The sequence below is a fragment of the Protopterus annectens genome, chromosome 3.part0 (assembly GCF_019279795.1).
Source record: "Protopterus annectens isolate FY-2018-M chromosome 3.part0, PAN1.0, whole genome shotgun sequence".
Classification (NCBI taxonomy): Eukaryota; Metazoa; Chordata; order Ceratodontiformes; family Protopteridae; genus Protopterus; species Protopterus annectens.
In genome coordinates, this window is record NC_056731.1 from 100,993,545 (window position 1) to 101,012,859 (window position 19,315).

Consider the following 19,315-nt stretch of genomic DNA (forward strand, 5'->3'; position numbering starts at 1 on the left):
AGGGGGTCACTCTGGCTCACTGTGCCCATGCCACCTAGTGGATATTAAGTGGAGTAGCAGCAGGAAGGCTGATGAACAATTTAAGCCCTGCCAAACTGTGCTCCGAGCCTCCGACATTTAGCTGGGGTTCAGTATGTGTTGGTAGAAGCATACACATATCACAGTGCCTGACACTGCAGATACCTTTTCCCTCATAAGAATGCTCTAGACCCCAGGAGAAGAGATTACAACAAATATACTAATCTCAACAATGGCCAGCTCCTACCTCATTACAACAGTTAATGAAAGAAGTAGGAGACAAAAAATAGCTGATGGGCAGCAGGAGGAAAGAAAAAATGTGCATTCAAAATAAAAACGTGCAGCACTTAACAGATACACTAAACTGGCATGATAACCAAAATCAGCAACACAGAAGCTGCATTGTGAACACACAGAAAAAAGAATTGCACATCACTTTATATATCCAGTGCTACATAAAGTCTAGACCAGGACACTGTTGGCATCTTCTCAGGTAAATTCTTAAGATAGCACTTGAGAAATTATACCTTTAGTCAGGCTTTGTCCAGAGCTAAGATTCAGTTAGCTCAATAAGCTATAAAATGAAGCCAGACATTTACCCTTAGTGTAGCTTCATTTCGGGCTCCAATGTCCTGTACCTGAACAATAAATGGAAGCCTGTGGGTGCAGTGAAGTTCTTGCAGTCTAGTACATTTCTTCAGCAACTGCATTAACAAAAGGAAAGAAACTTTAGGTCCAGGTCCACTTGCAACTAAACATTTCACCTCTAAACACCATTCTATGTATTTTCCTCTTAATCCACTAAAACTAGCTTTGGAGGCAGATGAAGGAAGGCACTGCATTATTCACATAAAATCTTAAATGAGGTCAAATCTGCCTCCTGGGTTGCTGGTAGCTGACATACTGGTAAGTGACATTTCTTAAAAGAAGCACAGCAATCTCCTCAGGTCCCAGGAAAATTGGAATACCACATCGGATCTCCAATGAAAACAGGCCAAACCTAGTGTGATGAACCCAGTAAACAAACAAATACATGCAGCACTTTTTCTAATTAATCAACATAAAACCAACTAACCAGTGTTGCACAACTAGAAAGTCTGCACTTGACTGACCACTTGGATCCTCAAACTAACACCTATCCATTTTGTGCACCAAGCTTGGACCACTGTTAAACAAATAAAAGTGTAACTAAAGCAAAAGGAAGCACACCTAGACTGGAGATAACATGGCTACTTAATTTGACTAAACATACCAATGATCTTAATTATTTTTACTGGTGAATGTGAAAGGCAAAGTTTCTGAAACACTACAAACCAATTATTAATTTATGCTCTCAAAAATGATAAATGTGTGTGACACTGTTAATTGGGAAGTGCCTGATGAATTTTCTTCTGATTATTTGCATCAACAAATGACTACCTGTTAAATTTGTGTAATGACATTTACATTGCTGAAGGAGAAAAACTGTCAGGGAAATAATCTCGAATCACGTCTAAAATGTATTGCGTGTATCCCCTTTTTTCACAGCATACATTCAGACGAGCTATAAAACACATTTATTACATTTTGTAGGGATATTTTAATAAAATTGCTATCAGTTCATGAAATATATACAATTCTGTATGACAGGCAATTGATCTTGATACTTTATTTTGAAAAGCTGTTTTATTACATCTACATTTTATTAATAAAGATCAAACACGCACAAAAAAAATCTCAAGATAGGTTAGTTAACTCTAAAATTCTGATAATGAGACTTGAAAAAAAGATTTTGAATACTGGCTGAAACGTTTTCAGAAGTAAGGCATTATGGGATTTTTGGATGAGTATAAACTATACTTTTTTCTAAGAGCTCTAGCAGAAAGGTATCAACCATATGTGTTTCCATTTATAACATTTTCCAGAAAGCAATGAATACTAGCTGTATATTGTTCAGGAAACCACGTTATTTCCTATTTTAAGTTGTATGTTTTTTACAGAATATTTTAAGGGCTTGAGAATAAAAATGTAAATCGATCCAACATGTATTAACACTTCTTGCTGATAAAAAATATTAACAGATTTATTAAGAATATAATAAGGCAATTAATTCTGATTAAATAAATCTTTTGAGAGTCACCCACTTACTTGACCAACAAAAGTCTGAACCTTATTATCATTCCACTCCCCCACCCCCCATGACCTTATCATAGTACTTTGAGAAGTAAAGGCTTTTTTTACTACCCCAGATTAACATAATACTTTGTTCCACTTAGACCATAACTCTGCAAGTAGTTCTACAGAATATCTAAAATCTTATTAGTATGCACATTTCCATTTCAGGAAACCCAGGAGTGCGGGAGGTAAGACAATTTGAAAATGTGTTCTTAGCTCCTTTAAATAATCATGGTTCATGGAAGAAACAAAACACTATACCCATTCAGACTCTTATAACAAAGTTTAAATATTACAGTTACCTTGACCTGTAATAATATTATCTGTCATACACTGGAGAACACTTATGCTTCAAACCATAAAGGACAATTCCCTGTTTCTGGGGAAAGCTACAACATTGCCAAATGAAAAACAACTCTGTAAATTGAGTTTTCATACCTATATGAGAACCTGGTAAACTAAATTATTTGAATCTTTAAAGTTTAATTAAGATTATTGTAGGAAGCTCTGCATGAACCCCTTGTCATAAAAACAGAGGCAAATTCAGAATGAATAACCATGATTTAGAGAAGGACACAATGGGAAAGCTATCAGTATTACTAACCTTAATTCTTTAAAACAAGGGCATCAACAGCTTTTCAAAATGTTTATAGAATTTACAATTCTCTTTTTGCATATATCCTTTTTTTCTGTGAAGTTAAGTACTTTAATACCAAGGAAACAAATAAATTAACATCTGGGAGCACATCCTGCTGCATGTGACCCTCTAGTGATAAATACTACATTTTAGATTTAAGATTAATTTGATACTTGAACATTTCACAAATTTTTTGCAATACTGTACAGTATTGAGATGAAGGCTGTACTATATTTCAGATTATTAGTATCACATATATTTCAGATTTTGATCACTAATTTGTAAAGCCTTTATCTCTTCACTTCTGATAAATAACTCCAAGATCAGCTTCATTGATACAATAAACTGCAGCAACTAAATTGTAACATTGTGTGACCCCCATTTTTGCAGCAAATGTTTAAGTTGGACTTAATTCTATCTTGCTCTTTTTATATAAAAACTTTATTATGCCAATACATAGATACTGATAATTGAATGTTTGAAATAGCATACATATAAAGGTTGTTTCTTCTTATAAAATGCAAAAAAAAAAAAAAAAAAAATCTGATTAACGTTTACTTCAGTAGAGATCCCCTCCACTACTAGCAATGAATATCTGTAACCAGGGTTGGCATTAGCAACTCTGAGGCCCAATTTAGGTATTTTGGGAGACCCGCAATTCACACCCCATGCTTACCTTAGTAATGCATGCTAATCCTAACCCTTCCTCTAACCCTAACCATACACTTTAGTTGGTGCAGGGGTTAAGGATGAGAGATGTAGTTCCTGTGTTACAAGTTTTGATTCCCTCAGCCTACTGTGTGACCTTTAGAAAGTCACTTAACCAGACATTGGTGTCATATCACTCCTGAAAAGGCACTGTATGTCCAGTGGTCCTACCTGATTAATAAATAGGTATTATTATTACCTTAGAAAAATACTTTCTGTAATGCTACCACTACAAAAGGCAATGTGGAAACTCATCAAGCACACATACAGCCCTGAGATCAAAACAGTCATAAAATGCTTGACTTATCAGCTTTCTTACAGCAGAGTGCAGTGTTGTTACATTTTTGCAGTTCAACATCCAATACAGTCTTTTCACATTTAAGAGAACAAGCCTGTGGCTTATATTAATATTTACAAATGACAGAATTATCTAAAAAATTCTATCTAGCTAGGGTGGCAGCCTTCACATATCTTCACGCTTAGTAGCAATTCTGTATCTAGTTCTCATGTCTCCCTGGAGACAATCTGATAAAGAGAAATGGCTACGAAATAATGTTTTCTGAAGGCATTCAAGTGTTTTCCCATCTGGGCGAGCTATAAAGATAAGACAAATTTAGGCAGCACTTAGAAGAAGCATGTTTGGGACATACTTTTGTGTGCTAGTATTAAGTCAGTAGGTTTTAGGGGGTATTTGGGGGGGGGGCGTTTTTTTTTTTTTGTCTGAGAGCTTTCGACAAAAAAAAAACATTTTGTAAGGTATGACAAGCTCAAACGGATATGACAAGAAACAACTGTAAAAAAAGAATAACCTGCCAAACAGTGTATACATGTAACACAAAAGGTAGAACTAGACACTTAAAAAAGCTGTTACACATAAAAGGTAGAAATAACTTTTTAACACAGTCATGCTTTTTGTAAAGTCTTTAAATGTCAATGGTCTCACAGATAAATACAAAAAAGAAAGAGTAGGGAACTATATTAAAATGTAGTGTGTAAATAACTATGCTACAGAAGATGCACTTGGAAAGAACTGAACATGTGAATTTGATAAAGAAAGGGTTTTAGGATGGTTATTCAGCAAAATACTTGTGACAAAGGAAAAGAGAAATACTAATATTAATTGCTAGAGGAGCTCCAACAGTGATAGAAGAGGATAAAAAAGATGATAATGGCAGATTTGTAGTACTAAGGAGCTACTGGCAAGGAAGGAGAATTACAGTGGCACGTATTATATTTCACCTAATACTGCTATAATGGAGCTTCAGAATATTCTGGGAGAAAATCTTGCAGCAGTGAAGATGTGTCTGGGGGGCCCAGAAGGAAAATAAAGGAGGGTAGATTTTTTAAGAAAAATGTATGAAAATATTTGGCATGGAAGATGTGAATTCAGTACTAGCAGCTGAGAGTGAATTTACATATTACTCCCAAAGAAACAAAAGCTAGGCTTGGCTAGACAGACTTTACATTTCACAGGAACATGTGCATTTGATTGAAAGTCTTGATACACACCCAATAGCTATTTCATATCATTTGCCAATAACAACTAAAATAAAATCACAGGGTTGTTGTTGTTTGTCTTTTCGGCTTTTCCCAGTTAGGGGTCGCCACAGCGGAACTCCGGTCCGCTAATGATTGGCAGTCGATTTTTATGGTGCCAAGTTGAAAAGCCCGATGCCCAACCTTCAGCGAAGGCACACCCATTCACGCATGTCTTTCAGAGGCCACTTGACTGTGGGGAGGACATGCAGACTCCTCACAGAAGGCACTTCAGCCGAGAATCAAACAGGAGAACCTCTTACGGTTAGGCAACAACGTTACCGCTGTACCACCACGGCTTAAAATAAAAATGAGTCACTGGCACTTTCTCACCTATCTTTTGAAAACAGGGGAATTTAAGAAATGGGTAATAGAAAGTATTCAGGAGTTATTTGAGAACACAGAAATTTCTTCTGAAAATATAGCTAGGGAGTGGGATAAAATTAAAGTGATGGAAATAAAATAGAGATATGGTTAAAAAGCAGCAAGAATTATTTAGAGGGACTAACAAATGTTAAAGTATTTCAAAACAGGGAGAATCTCATAGTACCAGAGGAGGGCAACTGCAGATGCTAAACAGAAAATATGGGATTACTTCAATAATATGCATGAGTTTAAAAAGATTGCTGTTAAGCAACTGTTTTTTGATAATAACACTAGAGCAGAAAAACTTTTAGCACAACTCTGAAAGTAGAAACGACTGTCACCAAGCTTAGGGAGCCTATAACAAGGAAGATAACAACAGATCCTGTAGAGGTACAAGAAATACTTTGGAAATTCTATGAAAGTCTATATAGAGCAGAGAAATATAGAAATCAAGAAAAGGTACAAATGGAAATGTTTACGGAAGACTTAAATATGCCAAGGTTATAGGTAGATGAGGCTCAATTAATTACTAACAGGATAGGAGGAGGAGACGAGATAAAAATTGTGATATATAACCAATAAAGTTCCCAGAAATAGATGGGATTCCTGTGGAAGTTTGGAAGCTAGGAGGTAAAAAGCTGATAAATATCTGGAAGGTTTTGTTTAACAGTATTCAACAGAAGGACAAGTACCAACATCCCGGCAGAAAGCAGTGATGACTGTAATATCTACAGAAGGTAAAAGCCCATCAGATCCAGCTTCATACAGGCCCGTTTCAATACTGAACCATGATTACAAAGTGTTTGTGTTTATAATGGCTAAAAGAATGGCAAAAGTGATGCCAAATCTGATAGATATGGATCAATGTGGTTTTCTGGAGGGGAGGCAAGCATTTGACAACATTAACAGAACATTGATGATTCAGTGGGAAGCAGAATGTAAGAAAATACCACTGCTGTTGGTAGGTCTTGATGCAGAGAAAGCATTTGACAGAGTGAGATGGGACTTTATGAGCAGGGCAATGGAAACATTTGCATTTCCTGATATAATTACAAGGCTGATTAGGAGGATATGTGAGGGACTGGAGGGGAAAATTATAATGGGTGGGTTCCTCTCTGGTAATTTCTGCTTAAGCAGAGGAACCAGGCAGGGGTGTCCTCTTTCCCCTTTGTTATTTACATTATATTTAGAACCACTGACAAAGAAAATAAGGGACGCAGAGATTCAAGGGTATAATTGGTATGGTATTCAAGAAAAGCTGGCTCTATTTGCAGACTATATTATTTTATAGCTGAAAAGGACAGTTCAGTGTTGTAGAACATTTTGAGATAGTTTCAAATCTTTTTGGGATAAAAAAATTAACAAAAAAGCAATGGCTGTAAATTATGTACCCACACTGAAGTGGTTCATCAATATCCATATTTATTGTGACATGATAAAATAAAGTACTTCAGAGTATGGATTAAAATAATTCTGGTGTGGCAGTTAAGGATATGTGGGAAGAGATTAAACAAAAGATAACACAAAAACTGAGAAATTGAAAACTCTGTTATATGGATATGCATAGTAAGATACAAGAAGTTAAAATGTTTTTAGTCCCTTTACTCTTACAGGTCAAGCATATTTTTATCAATGAGAGGAGATATTGTGGATAGCAAGTAATAAAGAGCTGAGGGATTTTATCTGGGAGGGGAAGACAGCAGAGTCAGGTGGGATGAGCTGATTCTTCCAATACAGCAACGCAGATTGCGATTACCTGATTTAAATGGGTATTTCAAAGCTACAGTTAAGGCTCCCATACATAGCACAAGCAGACACCTAAAATTCAGAGTGGAAATAGATGATAATGAAGCAGGGGGAGCTTAAGAAACAAGGAGAGACTGGGATTTTGGATGCAGATCTTTAAGGAAAATAATCATACAAATTATTATATTCATAAAGTAGCAGAAAGTATTTCAAGAACTAAGTTAACACAGGAATGAAGAAAGGAGATTCTGCAATTAGGCATATAGACAATAGCCAAGAGGGAGCTGGAATTTATTGAAGAAAACTGTCAATGGAACCAAAGTATTGGGAGCAAATGACTAGAGAGGGGAAGGTAAAAGAACAGGAAGATGCCAAGAATTTACTTGGACTGCAGGTTAGAGATTGCCTTCTCTATTAAGGATTGATATCAGAGTATGGCAAATAAAAAGAAATAGGGAAGTCTTAATTGAAAGACCAGCATTGAGAGAGTTTTTTAGCACAATCTAGAACAGAAACCACTGGTAAAAAGGAATAATTAGTACAGCATATAAAATATTGCATGATAAGTATAAAAATCAATCAGAGGAGGTTAAAAAGAATTGGGAAGAGAGACTGGATAAGCCATCCACAAAGAAACAATGGGGGAATATGTGTATGTCTACCAAATATGCAACAAAATAATGAACATTTAGGATTTTTGTGTGGAAATGTTTACATAGTAGACTCCAGAGAATTTTTCCTCAATAGATAGCAAATGTTGGAGGTGTGATGGGGAAGAAAGAGGTAATGGAGAACATATTTTCTGGGAGTGCAATGAGTTGGCAGACTTTAAAGAGTTTAATAAAGTTTTTTTGGTAGGTCTGTAGTCTTGTTGTTTTACTTAGACTTTAAAGATCCCCTACAGACTAGAAATACTGCATTAGCAAACTGGTGTCGTCTTCTTCTTCTTTCAGCTTTTCCCGATTAGGGGTCGCCACAGCGGATCATCTGTCTGCACATGAATGGCAGTGGAGTTTTATGGTGTTGAGTTGCCAGCCCGGCGCCCAACCTTCCACAGGAGTCATACACACACACTCACACCTAGGGACAATTTAGAGTGTCCAGTTCACCTACTGCATTGTCTTTGGGATGTGGGAGGAAACCGGAGGAAACCCACGCGACCATAGGGAGGACATGCAGACTCCACACAGAAGGCACCCCAGCCGAGAATTGAACCAGAGAACCTCTTGCTGTGAGGCGGCAACGCTAACTGCTGCACCACCATGGCCTCCCTCACCACCATTAGCAAATTGGTGTATCTAGGGAAATTATTTTTCTGAACTGTGATATAAAATCAGAATTGCCTAGACATAGCAAGGCCTTGCTGAGTCTAATTATGGTGACTGCCAAAAAAGCAATTAGTATAAAATGGAAATCAAAGTTTAAACCAACTGTACTACTAGTAGTGAATATAACAACAGATAAAACTGGAATTGTGATCTTTATAAAGAGTAGGAGCAAAATACATAGAAAACATTGGAATTCTGGGAATAATACCTATAGGGGAGGAATGAGGTTTAAAAGATAGCAAGATTTGACTGAGCTACATAATGCCTGACTGACCATGAATAGGTAGATTATAAGTGAGGTATAATTTTTGCAAGTAAAATTATGTCAACATGATTTGTGATGTATAACATTATGTCAATATAGTTTGTTTTCATTTATATAAATGTATGACTGTCTATGTCATAACTGATAATTTAATAAAGATGTTTCTTATTAAAACATAAAAAAAAAGAAAACTACACTCTTAAAACATTCTCAATAAATTCTATTACATCCAGAGTTTTTATATTTATCAGATTTTAGTAACACAGATCTTCATTTACTGCTAAAATCAATACCTAAGTGCATACATGAGGAGGCTGGTGAGGTGTTATATTAAGTACAGCATGTAGGTCACTGAAGCCACTTAAAATATCCTAACTGCAATTTAAAAAAAAAATAAGCCACTCATATAAAGAAGACAAACTGAAAGAAAAATACATTGCATGATTTATTAAATCCAGAGAGAGTGATGGGCTTTTTAGTGAAAAGAGGTTTACTGTGACAGCTATAGCGGTTTCTGCTTTTTAGCTGTTTCAACTCAGCATGCTTCATTTCCCTTATCATGAAGTGCAAACTGTTGTATTACTCGCAACTGCTAAGTGAAGCAACATGCTCTCTACAAAGCATAACTGTGTCAGACATAAGGATTGCTACTGCAAAGTGAAGCATTAATGAGGTGAAAAAAAAGGAAACATGAAAACTTTTTTATATGTTTTACACAGCGATGCTACTGTTCTATGACCTACTATAGCAATTACCTATACACCTTGATATACATCCCACAAAGTTTTCAGTCATCTACAACTATGAGTATTTGTACATTATGGCAAAAATTCTGGTTTTCATTAGCTATATATGCAGAATCCACAGCATACTGGATCATCAATCTGAAATATTATAGAGTGCCAAAATGCAGTTAAGTAACTTACACAGGCCACCTATTCCTACTGTCAATCTGCCATCACCATTGCATTGTTTAATATCTGCTTTCTTCACCATCAGACAGTTACAGTTCTACTGACATCACCAATGTTGCCAATGTAGGTGATACTGAGAGCTAATGACAAGACTGCTGGCTGGGTCAAGGATTGACTTGAACTGTTAAGAATTTGCAGTTTAAAGGGTTTGGTCAATGTTTTGTGTCATTGTCTTGTTTTAAGTGTGAAATATGAATCTTTTCTGGCAAATGCAAGATAGCTGAAAGGCGAACCACATGCAATGGAAAGACTCTGTGCGCAAGGGATTTAGGGATATGCAGTCTTGCTGCACTAACACTGGCCAATACCAGCATCAGTAGCAAGACTACTTACCCCCAAATGTCTTGCACTAGTAAACATGTAGTAGCCCACAACTCACAGGGCAAAACAGCATCTCACAGGTGAGCTGAAGAAACTTTACCTTGTGTGGGCTGCCAATAATGATGATGACTAGAAATATGACTGGGCAGCAGTTGATTGTGATCATGTGGGGCCTTATTGGACCCAACTGTCTCAATCGGCTTAAGGTAATTTTTTTTTAATTTTTAAAGAAACCATACTTCCATTGGGAAATTACTGTACAATTAGCAGGTGACATACAATTATAAATCCATTTTCCTGTCATTTTAAACTTAATATCAACATTCAATAATACTACCAGATGGAAATTCTTCTCTTGATCAATATTTATAAAATTCCTGAATATAAGCAGAATTTTAGTCAATGATGAAAATGGAGAACTAGTCCAAACAGGTACGGTATGTAGAGATGATAATTTTACAAAACACGAGACATTACTGACTGAAAAGATTTACAGATGTCTATCAATTCCAAAAGTCTTACTGTTACGCAAAGTTGTAGTAATCTGTGTAATCTCCAACAGATTATTTCAAAAGTTAACAATATGAACTTTCTCAATGCTGTATTAGCATAATTTAATTCTTGCTAATAACTAAGAGAGAGTCTTTATTATGCTACACATCAAGAACCACATTCTGACCCTTATTTTTAGCTGTATTTATCAAATTCTGTTGAACAGTTTTTACCTGCTGTGTGAGGAAAAACACCCAAATAATCTTCCTTAAAATACAATTTTTAGATTATATATATATATATATATATATATATAAAAGTAGTTATTTGCTTTAAAATTAATTCCATTAGGTGTTTCTCTGATTCAAATTGTAAGGCAAAGTTTATTTTTTAATAAGTGGCTTGCAATAAACACTACTCATCTCCTAAGATTCTTCCAAGAATAGCTCCCGTCTTTTGCTTTCTTCTCTATTACACTTCCTACTAAAAACTTATGTCCATAAATAATAAAAAGATATGTGCTAATTGCTGCTCCACCGCAATCTCATGATCTGTACCGAGTTGCATTTACAAAACAAGGTGACTGTAACAATCATAATTTAATTTATGGAATACTTGCCTATAGCAGCTTTTAAGTCAAATTTATAATAATGTATTTCCAGGGTGAAAAAAATATAATATTTATAGCCCTCCCCTTTCAAGACCATAGAGCCACATGTAAGTACTCTATAGGGGAGACAGTTTTACAAGTCATGTCATGACAAGAAAATTTCCTCTTTTCAGTTCCATCTATGTCAAATGGGGTGGAGAAAATCTGTTGGAGATTTTCTTTATGGAAAGACCCATCAAGTTATTATATTCTTCTAAGCACAAATACAACTGCATTTAAGTCTATCTGGAATAAGATACATTTTGACTCAAAAATACCCATAGGATTATCATTTAGCCAATTATTGTTAGTTCTGAAATGAGACCTATAAAGAAACAATTAAATACATAGAAGTACTGACCAAAGTTTTAACCAGTACACTTCTCCTATCAATGTCCTTACGCACTTGCTCAATGGACCTTTTAAAGGAACTAACAAAAATAACAATCCCTTTAGATGTTTAACTATTACAAATATATGTATAGCCATTTAAAGAGTTATAATGTCCCTGAAGTTTATTCCTTGTAAACAAGCAACATTATTCTTTCCTGATTCAAATATTTACAATCTAAAATTGTAAAATGTTCTGGTTACCACTTAAGCCATTTACAACATATGAAGGAAGTTGCATAATAACTTAAAACAGTTGTGTTTATACCAATTACACGACATAGAAAGAGAAGCCATCTCCCACATGGGAAACACTAACACAAAAATCACATAGGGAAGTCTCCTATCCAGATGTAAGCATCAGCTGAGGAAATCTACAGTACATCTTAAATCATTATCTCATCATCTGATACCCCGACAATCCCCTGACATTTAAAACGCAATGACATTTCATTGTGTATACTACTCAGTTTTGCTGAATACATAAAGCATGACTGTCTTCAGCTTTGATTTAATTCAGACAGATTCTCTTCATTTCTGTCTTCTTTTACATTGGGCCATGTTAATCATCTTACCCTTATTTACTGACTATTACTGTTTAATTATGATTGGTCTTAGCTGTTGCACTTTCTTTTGTTTAGATTTCATACTTGAGCTAACATTCAATTAGTATCACTTTATAGTGTAGAAAGCTAAAGCCTGTTTTATGACAAAGAGAACTCATGTTCAACTACAGGTGTGGATGCAAGAAGGAATGAGCAGGGAGGGCTGGAGTGAGTGGCTGCTGTTGGGTAATCCATCATGGAAATACGGAGGTGGTTTGACTTGCTGCATTAATGACAACTACCAATAGGCAGGCGAATCACTAACAGCAATGTGCTAGCATGCTCCTATTGCACTAGGAACAAGTCACTCAGTCAAACAGCAGGCAGGAGATGAATGATACATGCATGTATTCTACTAGGGCAGCCTATAGGGGAGCTCATGAGCTGTCTCCAGAGAACAGGAGCTGGAGAATCCACATGATCTACAGAGTAGCTTGATCTCCAACAACCAACTCTCAACTTTCAGGGAGTCAGTGGGCTGATTCAGATCACCTGACATGGAAACAATGAATGAGTTAAGTGGGTACAGGTGAGGAGCCATTGAGGAAATTTTAAGGATTAAGGAAGAAAAACATATAATAAGTAAGGCTAGGAAGAGGAGTGCTAGCTTCCCACTGCTCACAATGCAATGAATATGTGATCTAAAAATAGAAATAAATACTCCTCTCTACATTTTCCTATCTTAACCAAACATATAACACAAGATACATATCGTTATACCAGACCTCAGACCAGTTCTCCATTTTCATACTATGTCTTAGTATTTTGTAACAACGATTAACCAACCCACAAGGAGAAAAAAAATGCAATCTCATGTAGTCTAGACAAACTGAACTATTAAGGAAAACAGGTGGAAAGTAGAGTTGTTAACCAAGATTAGACTTTGTGTTACAAAAATTAAAAATGCATTCACAGTACAGGTGAAGCACTGAAGGATTGCTGTCTTATTTTTTAACCACAATCTGCCTCATATTTTACTAATGACTCATCTTTAATCTCTACTGCTGCAGTCCATTCCAATGGAAGCCAACATTCAACAAGTACAAATGCTTGTTTTTCTTTTCTTCTAATTCCTGTAGCTTTATAACAGTGTTTCCTTAACTGCTCTCTCCCGTCTGCTTCTGCATATGCTTCCTTGAAAAAAAAACCTGCTGCGTCTCCTTCCACTTGTTTTCTTTTTATATTTGTTTTTGATTACTCCCATTTCCTATGCTAGTCACATACTGATATCACAATGTCCTTTCAAAAACACACAAGGTTGTCAAAAAAAAATAAAACTTTCAAAATATCCAAACACCCACTCTAAGACTGTACTGAAAATATAAGATAACTGAAATGCAAACCTACAGTGACATGCTTAGACTAAAGGAAGCAGCAATGTAAACGTGTTTCTCTATATGCTGCGCATTTAGAATGTGATTTAGTTAGAATGCAGATTACAAGAGAGAGAGCATTACATATAACCTAAAATAGGCACACTGTTTGGAAATCTCTTAATTCTTGTTACCTTTTATCAGAGGTATAATCAGTACATTTGTGTTTTGCTCTTAATCTACATTAGGTAGTGTTGTCGCCTCACAGTAAGACGTTGTCCTGTTCTATTCTCAGCTAGAGCATCTTCTGTGTGGAGACATGCATGAATGGGCGTACCTTCATTGAAGGTTGTGCGTCAGGACCGGCAACTTGGCACGTAAAAATCTACTGCCAATCATTAGCGTACCGGAATTCCGCTGTGGCGACCCCTAACCGGGAAAAGCCGAAAACACAACAAGGTAGTTACCAAAATAAAATTGCTCAGAAGCAACTATGTTGTACCTCAAAGTTTCAGCCTGGTAACAACAATGGGTTTTGCAGCACACTAAACTACATCTGCAATGCCTACTAGCATTTCATCTGACTCGTGCTGCATTAAGGTAGATTCCAGTTAATCTTCTTCCAGAATAAGGCTGCTACATTTACTGGCATAAGTTATATGATACCTGAAAACATGCACACCATTCACTTGTTCATCTGGGTGAGAAGTTGAAAATATTACTTTTGTTACTGTAGATCTTTGTATTAGGAAAGGTAGTGTGCAGCATTAAAGCAAAGCACAAATGATGCAATGGAGGACCAAAGAGCACAAGCAGTTCTATGTCTTAGTATGTTGTAACACACTATTTTTCATACAGTCTCTGCTGCATGACAATAAAGAATAAAAGTTAAAACTCAAGACCATTAAACAAACACAAAGTGTGTTAACAGATATGGGCCGTCCAAAATGGAAGAGAAACAAAACACCCCAAATGGGCTCTTACCAAAACATCTGTAAGATCTTGTCTGCAAACGAACACACGACTAGATTCCACCATAGACTTGGAAATGAAGCAGTCATTTGGCTGAAGTAGACGTTTTTCTTAAAAGAAAAGACTAAAAGTTAAAGATGATATCAATTTTTTTTTTCAAAAATGGAGCAATTAATTTGTGGTATACTACAGAGCACTGTACATACTGACATCAAATTGCCATGTGCCCAGCAAATTAAGCAAACACTACTTTTAGATCACCTAGTAAAAATACAAAAGTAAAATAAAACACATATAGTAAAAAAATCAATTTACATTTAAGAAAAATAAATAAGTACTTATCTGACTTCCACAGAAAGTTATATAAAATGTCATCTAAAACAAGATAAAGGCCTAAAAGAAATCCAGCCCCAAACAGGAAAGCAATGACCCTTCTAATTAAAAAGTCCCACTCTCATCACAACACATGACCAGGAACCTGTTATATAAACAAAAACACCTGATAAAAAATCAGTTCAAATGAAGATACAGACATGCAATGAATCATCAGAAATGTACATCTATCTAGCCTTTCTGCTCAGCATTCAAAAAGACCCAAAACAAATAGAGAATAGGAAAAAAAAAATAAATGCAATGAATAAATCTCAGTTTCATAAATAAAATATTACAGTACCAAGTAACATGAAGAATGCAGGCCTCAATTACGTCCAAAGAGGCTTTGCAAAAGCCATGAATCTGAGTAAAGCCTTCTACCCTTTTCAGGAATCCTATCAGAAGCATTAACCTAGTCCCCCAAGATTCAAAGCACAGAATTAAAAAAACAGCAGACAGTGCTTCAAGACTCCATCATATAACTCCTCTCTCTAGAACTGGATTACTGCATCCTAATAACAATATAAAATGAATGAAACACTTAAGATTCTCCTCTCCCAAAATTTAAAAAATACTAAAGACTAAAAAAAATTCAGCTAACTGGGTATTTTAATAGAGTGAGCGTGTTGGGCAGTGGAGAAACACACTGGGCTGGTTTGCTGCCTGAATCCTGTACCAGACCCTGGTACTATTAATAGGACTTGTAGCATAGGTAGGTAACCCACTGTACATGCTGTTATCTAATTGTGTAGCCAAAATAGGCCAAGCACTGAAAAGCTTTGCAAATTATTCCCCTGATAATGTTTGCTATTCACAGAACAAACTCCAGTTGTTTTGTTGGCTGTCCACACCAAAATAAGATATAGCACCACATCCACACACAATGACAGTTGGTGTTCGCATAACCAGAGTTATTTTTTTTTCAAATGCTGATCTTCTACATATCGTTATGGAAATGTAAAACAAAATTGGTGAAAACATCTGAATAAAGTCAACAAAGTATACCTTTCAGTGGCAATAAAGTAGTATGAGTAATGTTATCCCACGGTGCAATCTAACCTGCTACCACAGCTATTCTCACTTGCACCCTAAATCTATGATGAAGCTAAGCTCCCAGCAACAGGAACAATGACACAAGTGGTTTCCACTCATTATAATATATTCATATTGTGCCTGCAGATGACCACACACTACATTGTGTGCCACAGACAAGGGATATTAAATGTGCCATCTGCCATCCTGTTTGTGTGTCCTCCCCTTTCTCTCTTTCTCTCCACACAATTCTCTCTGTCTAATGCCAGTGCAGACATTGACCCATATTACAGAACTTGAGGAATGGAACATAAATCTGTTACAGCTGTGACTTGCTTTATTTTACTAGTCACTACATGAATTAAAGAAAACGTAAATTTATTTATTTTACATTTGTTGACCGGGTCTGTCCGACTGAGATAAGTAGCCCTTTTTCAGCATAGGCCCGGGAAGAAAAGCTCCAACAAGTTATACAAATTAAACATTTATAGGAAACAGTCATGCAGCAAAATAAAATTCATAATTTATACAGCAACAATCTAATAACAGAACAGTAAATATCACAAAATGTCTGACTGAGAGCAGAACAACAGGACACATCGAAAGAAACATCCTTCTTCAGATTCTGTTTGGACAGCATTCCTTCATGATTACTAGCGAATATCAATGGCAGGGGAAAAGTATATTTTTGTAGGTAGAAGGTGCAGATAAAGACTGCTGTCAGTAGCTCTCACAGCACACTTCATGTAAGAAAACAAATGCAGCAGGGGTTATGGGTTGAGTTTTTCCATAACCTTGTAGTGTGTACATCTCAATACTACAAAACCAAAAAGTAGAGTGTACCAGAAAGTCAACCAATCGAGTTTAAATGCCAGAAAAATTCCAACAACCAAAGTTTAAGCGCTTTCGTCAAAATGTATCACAGACTTCTTCAGAAAGACTTGAACTCAATTGTATGCAACATTTAAATACCCCACCTACAATATCACATGACAACCCCTCATTACTCAATTAATGCAAAACAAATGTTTCTTTAAAAAAATATACAACACTTAAAATCAAAATTACAAGTGTGCTAAGTTACCCCTACAGGTGAAAATACATTTCTAAAACACCATATATATGCACAATGACTGTTATAGAAATATATAAAAATTGTGGAAAATTATAATACATAAGAACGCAATCTGAGTTAAGTTCCACCAGGTCATTCCACGGACCTCCCCTAATATTTTGGTGGCCTATATCAATACCCACAAATTTAAAAAATGGTCAGGGTTACCAGAAACATGTTTGGCCAAGCATTATTAATGTTACCCTTCCTTATGTCCAAAATATGTTCATATATTCACTCTCTGAACTTTCTTTTAGTTTTCCCCACGTAAAAACAATTACATTGTTAACAGAGAGCTAGACAGACTATACCCATCGTGTTGCAGTTACAATAAAAAGGTGTCCTAATGCAAACACCATTCACATTTACCTTATCTAATTCAATAAGGTATTTACAATAAGGACAGAATCCAATTTTACTCCTCTTTCTAGAGGAGACCAAGGATTCCTTGTACACAGGGGATTCCAGGATTTCCTTAAAACTCAGCCCTTTTCTGTAAACCATTTTTATATCATTAAGGTGTATCTCCTTAAATTCACTAAAACACTATAAGATTTGCCAGTGTGTGTTTAAAATCTATTGAATAAACACACATTCTGGAGTGTATTTGGTGATAAAAGATAAAGAATAATCAGGGTCGCTGGCAGTACTATTTTCTTCAATTGCAATTTTTGTAGAAGAATTGTCCCTAACCCCACAGAGCAAGAGTTTGTAAAAACCAGTAGCTCTTTTCTGTTCAATTTAAAAAAATACAGCCTCTACCAATTCCTTAGGGTAACCTCTGTTAAAAAAACATATCAGATAAAATCTTGGCTTCTACTGAAAAAGATTCACCTTCATTGGTCATCCTCATAAGCCAAGCAAATTATGCCTTGACAATACCCCTTTACTGGTGTGGGGGGTGGCAACTATCAAAGTGTAAAAAACTATTAGAATGCGTGGGCTTTCAATATATGTTGCTAACAAACCTACTGTTAGCCGCAGCCTTAGAAATCTTAACATCTAAATAAGAAATGCACATTTTGTTGTGGATATATGTAAATTTGAGGAAACTAGTGGTTTGGTTTTGGTTCAAATAATCAACAAAAGATTGTAACTTGGTCCCAGAACCCCTCCAAAAAATAATGATGTTATCCAAAAAAATGCAAATATAGTGCCCAAGGAGGGTTGACACTAAATTTGTCTAATGCTCATTTCCTTTCCCATTGAAGCATAATTATATTAGCAAATATGGAAGCACAAGCTGCCCCCATAGCTACACCCTTCCTTTGTAGGAAATAGTGTCCATCAATAAAGACAAAATTGTTTTTCAGAACCAGTTCAATAAACTGAGTCAAAACATTAATTTCATTGTTGGAAAATACCTGATTCAGTTAGAAAGTCATGGAACCATTCAAGTCCTATGTCATGAGGTATTACAATGAATAGGTTAACTACATCAATAGTACAGAAAACATATTCATGATCATACTCTACTTGTGACACTTTACCTAAAAAGTCCCACGAATCTTTACAAATGTGTGAAAACCCATTCAAAACATTTTTAAGTTTTAAATCGATATATTTGGCCAAAGAGTGAGTTTTAGACTTGGATGCATTAACTGTTGGCCTCAGTGGTGGATCCCTCAGGTCTTTATGCATCTTCGCAAACCAAAGATAGAGGGAATAACAGGAAATTTCCCCTCCAAGAATAACCAGGTACTCAAATCAATTTCACCCTGATCTAACATATCCTGAAGTATCCAATCAATTCTAGTGTAGGCTATGTTCACTCTGTTTAATGAGGTCTTCTCATAAAAATCCTCGTCACACAAAAAAGAGAACATCCTATTTAAATAGTCATCCAGACCCATAACAACAACCCCCCCTCCCTTATTGGGTTTCATAACTCATAAGTTTTTATTTGCACACAATTGCTTCAATAAACTAAGTTTACATTTAGAAAGGCTACCAACCAAGAGTGACCTGTTCCTATACATCAAAGACCTAAAGTCAAAATCACATAACCTTTCAAATAAAAGTAAAGGGAGGAGAAGTGGTGGATTGAAGGTGCTATTTCTTTTAAACCCTTCAATTGTCATAGCCACAGCTTTATCTTGAAACAATGCTTGGAGATTTATTTTACGCAAAAATAGTTTCAAGTCTATAATTAAATCATCAATTCTGCTGTGGTTTGTGGGAACAAAATTAAAACCATTACAAAATAAGTCAGCCATTCCCGTATTGAACACGTTCGGTGTAGATGAAAATTAAAAAATTCACCTTTTACATTTTTCACAATGTTCACCATATGTCAATACATTCATTGTCATGACCATTGAGT

General features: G+C 35.8%; 1 protein-coding gene across 3 annotated transcripts in view; it reads right to left on the reverse strand.

The window, feature by feature from the left end:
• The window catches only part of RAPGEF5 (Rap guanine nucleotide exchange factor 5), a 1,983,710-nt gene that overhangs the window by 242,764 nt on the left and 1,721,631 nt on the right, over positions 1–19,315 (reverse strand). For all 3 annotated transcript variants that reach the window (XM_044064607.1, XM_044064608.1, XM_044064609.1), the window contains one exon: positions 14,487–14,584. In XM_044064607.1, the coding sequence (XP_043920542.1) occupies positions 14,487–14,584 (98 nt within the window). The remainder of the gene's footprint in view (positions 1–14,486; positions 14,585–19,315) is intronic.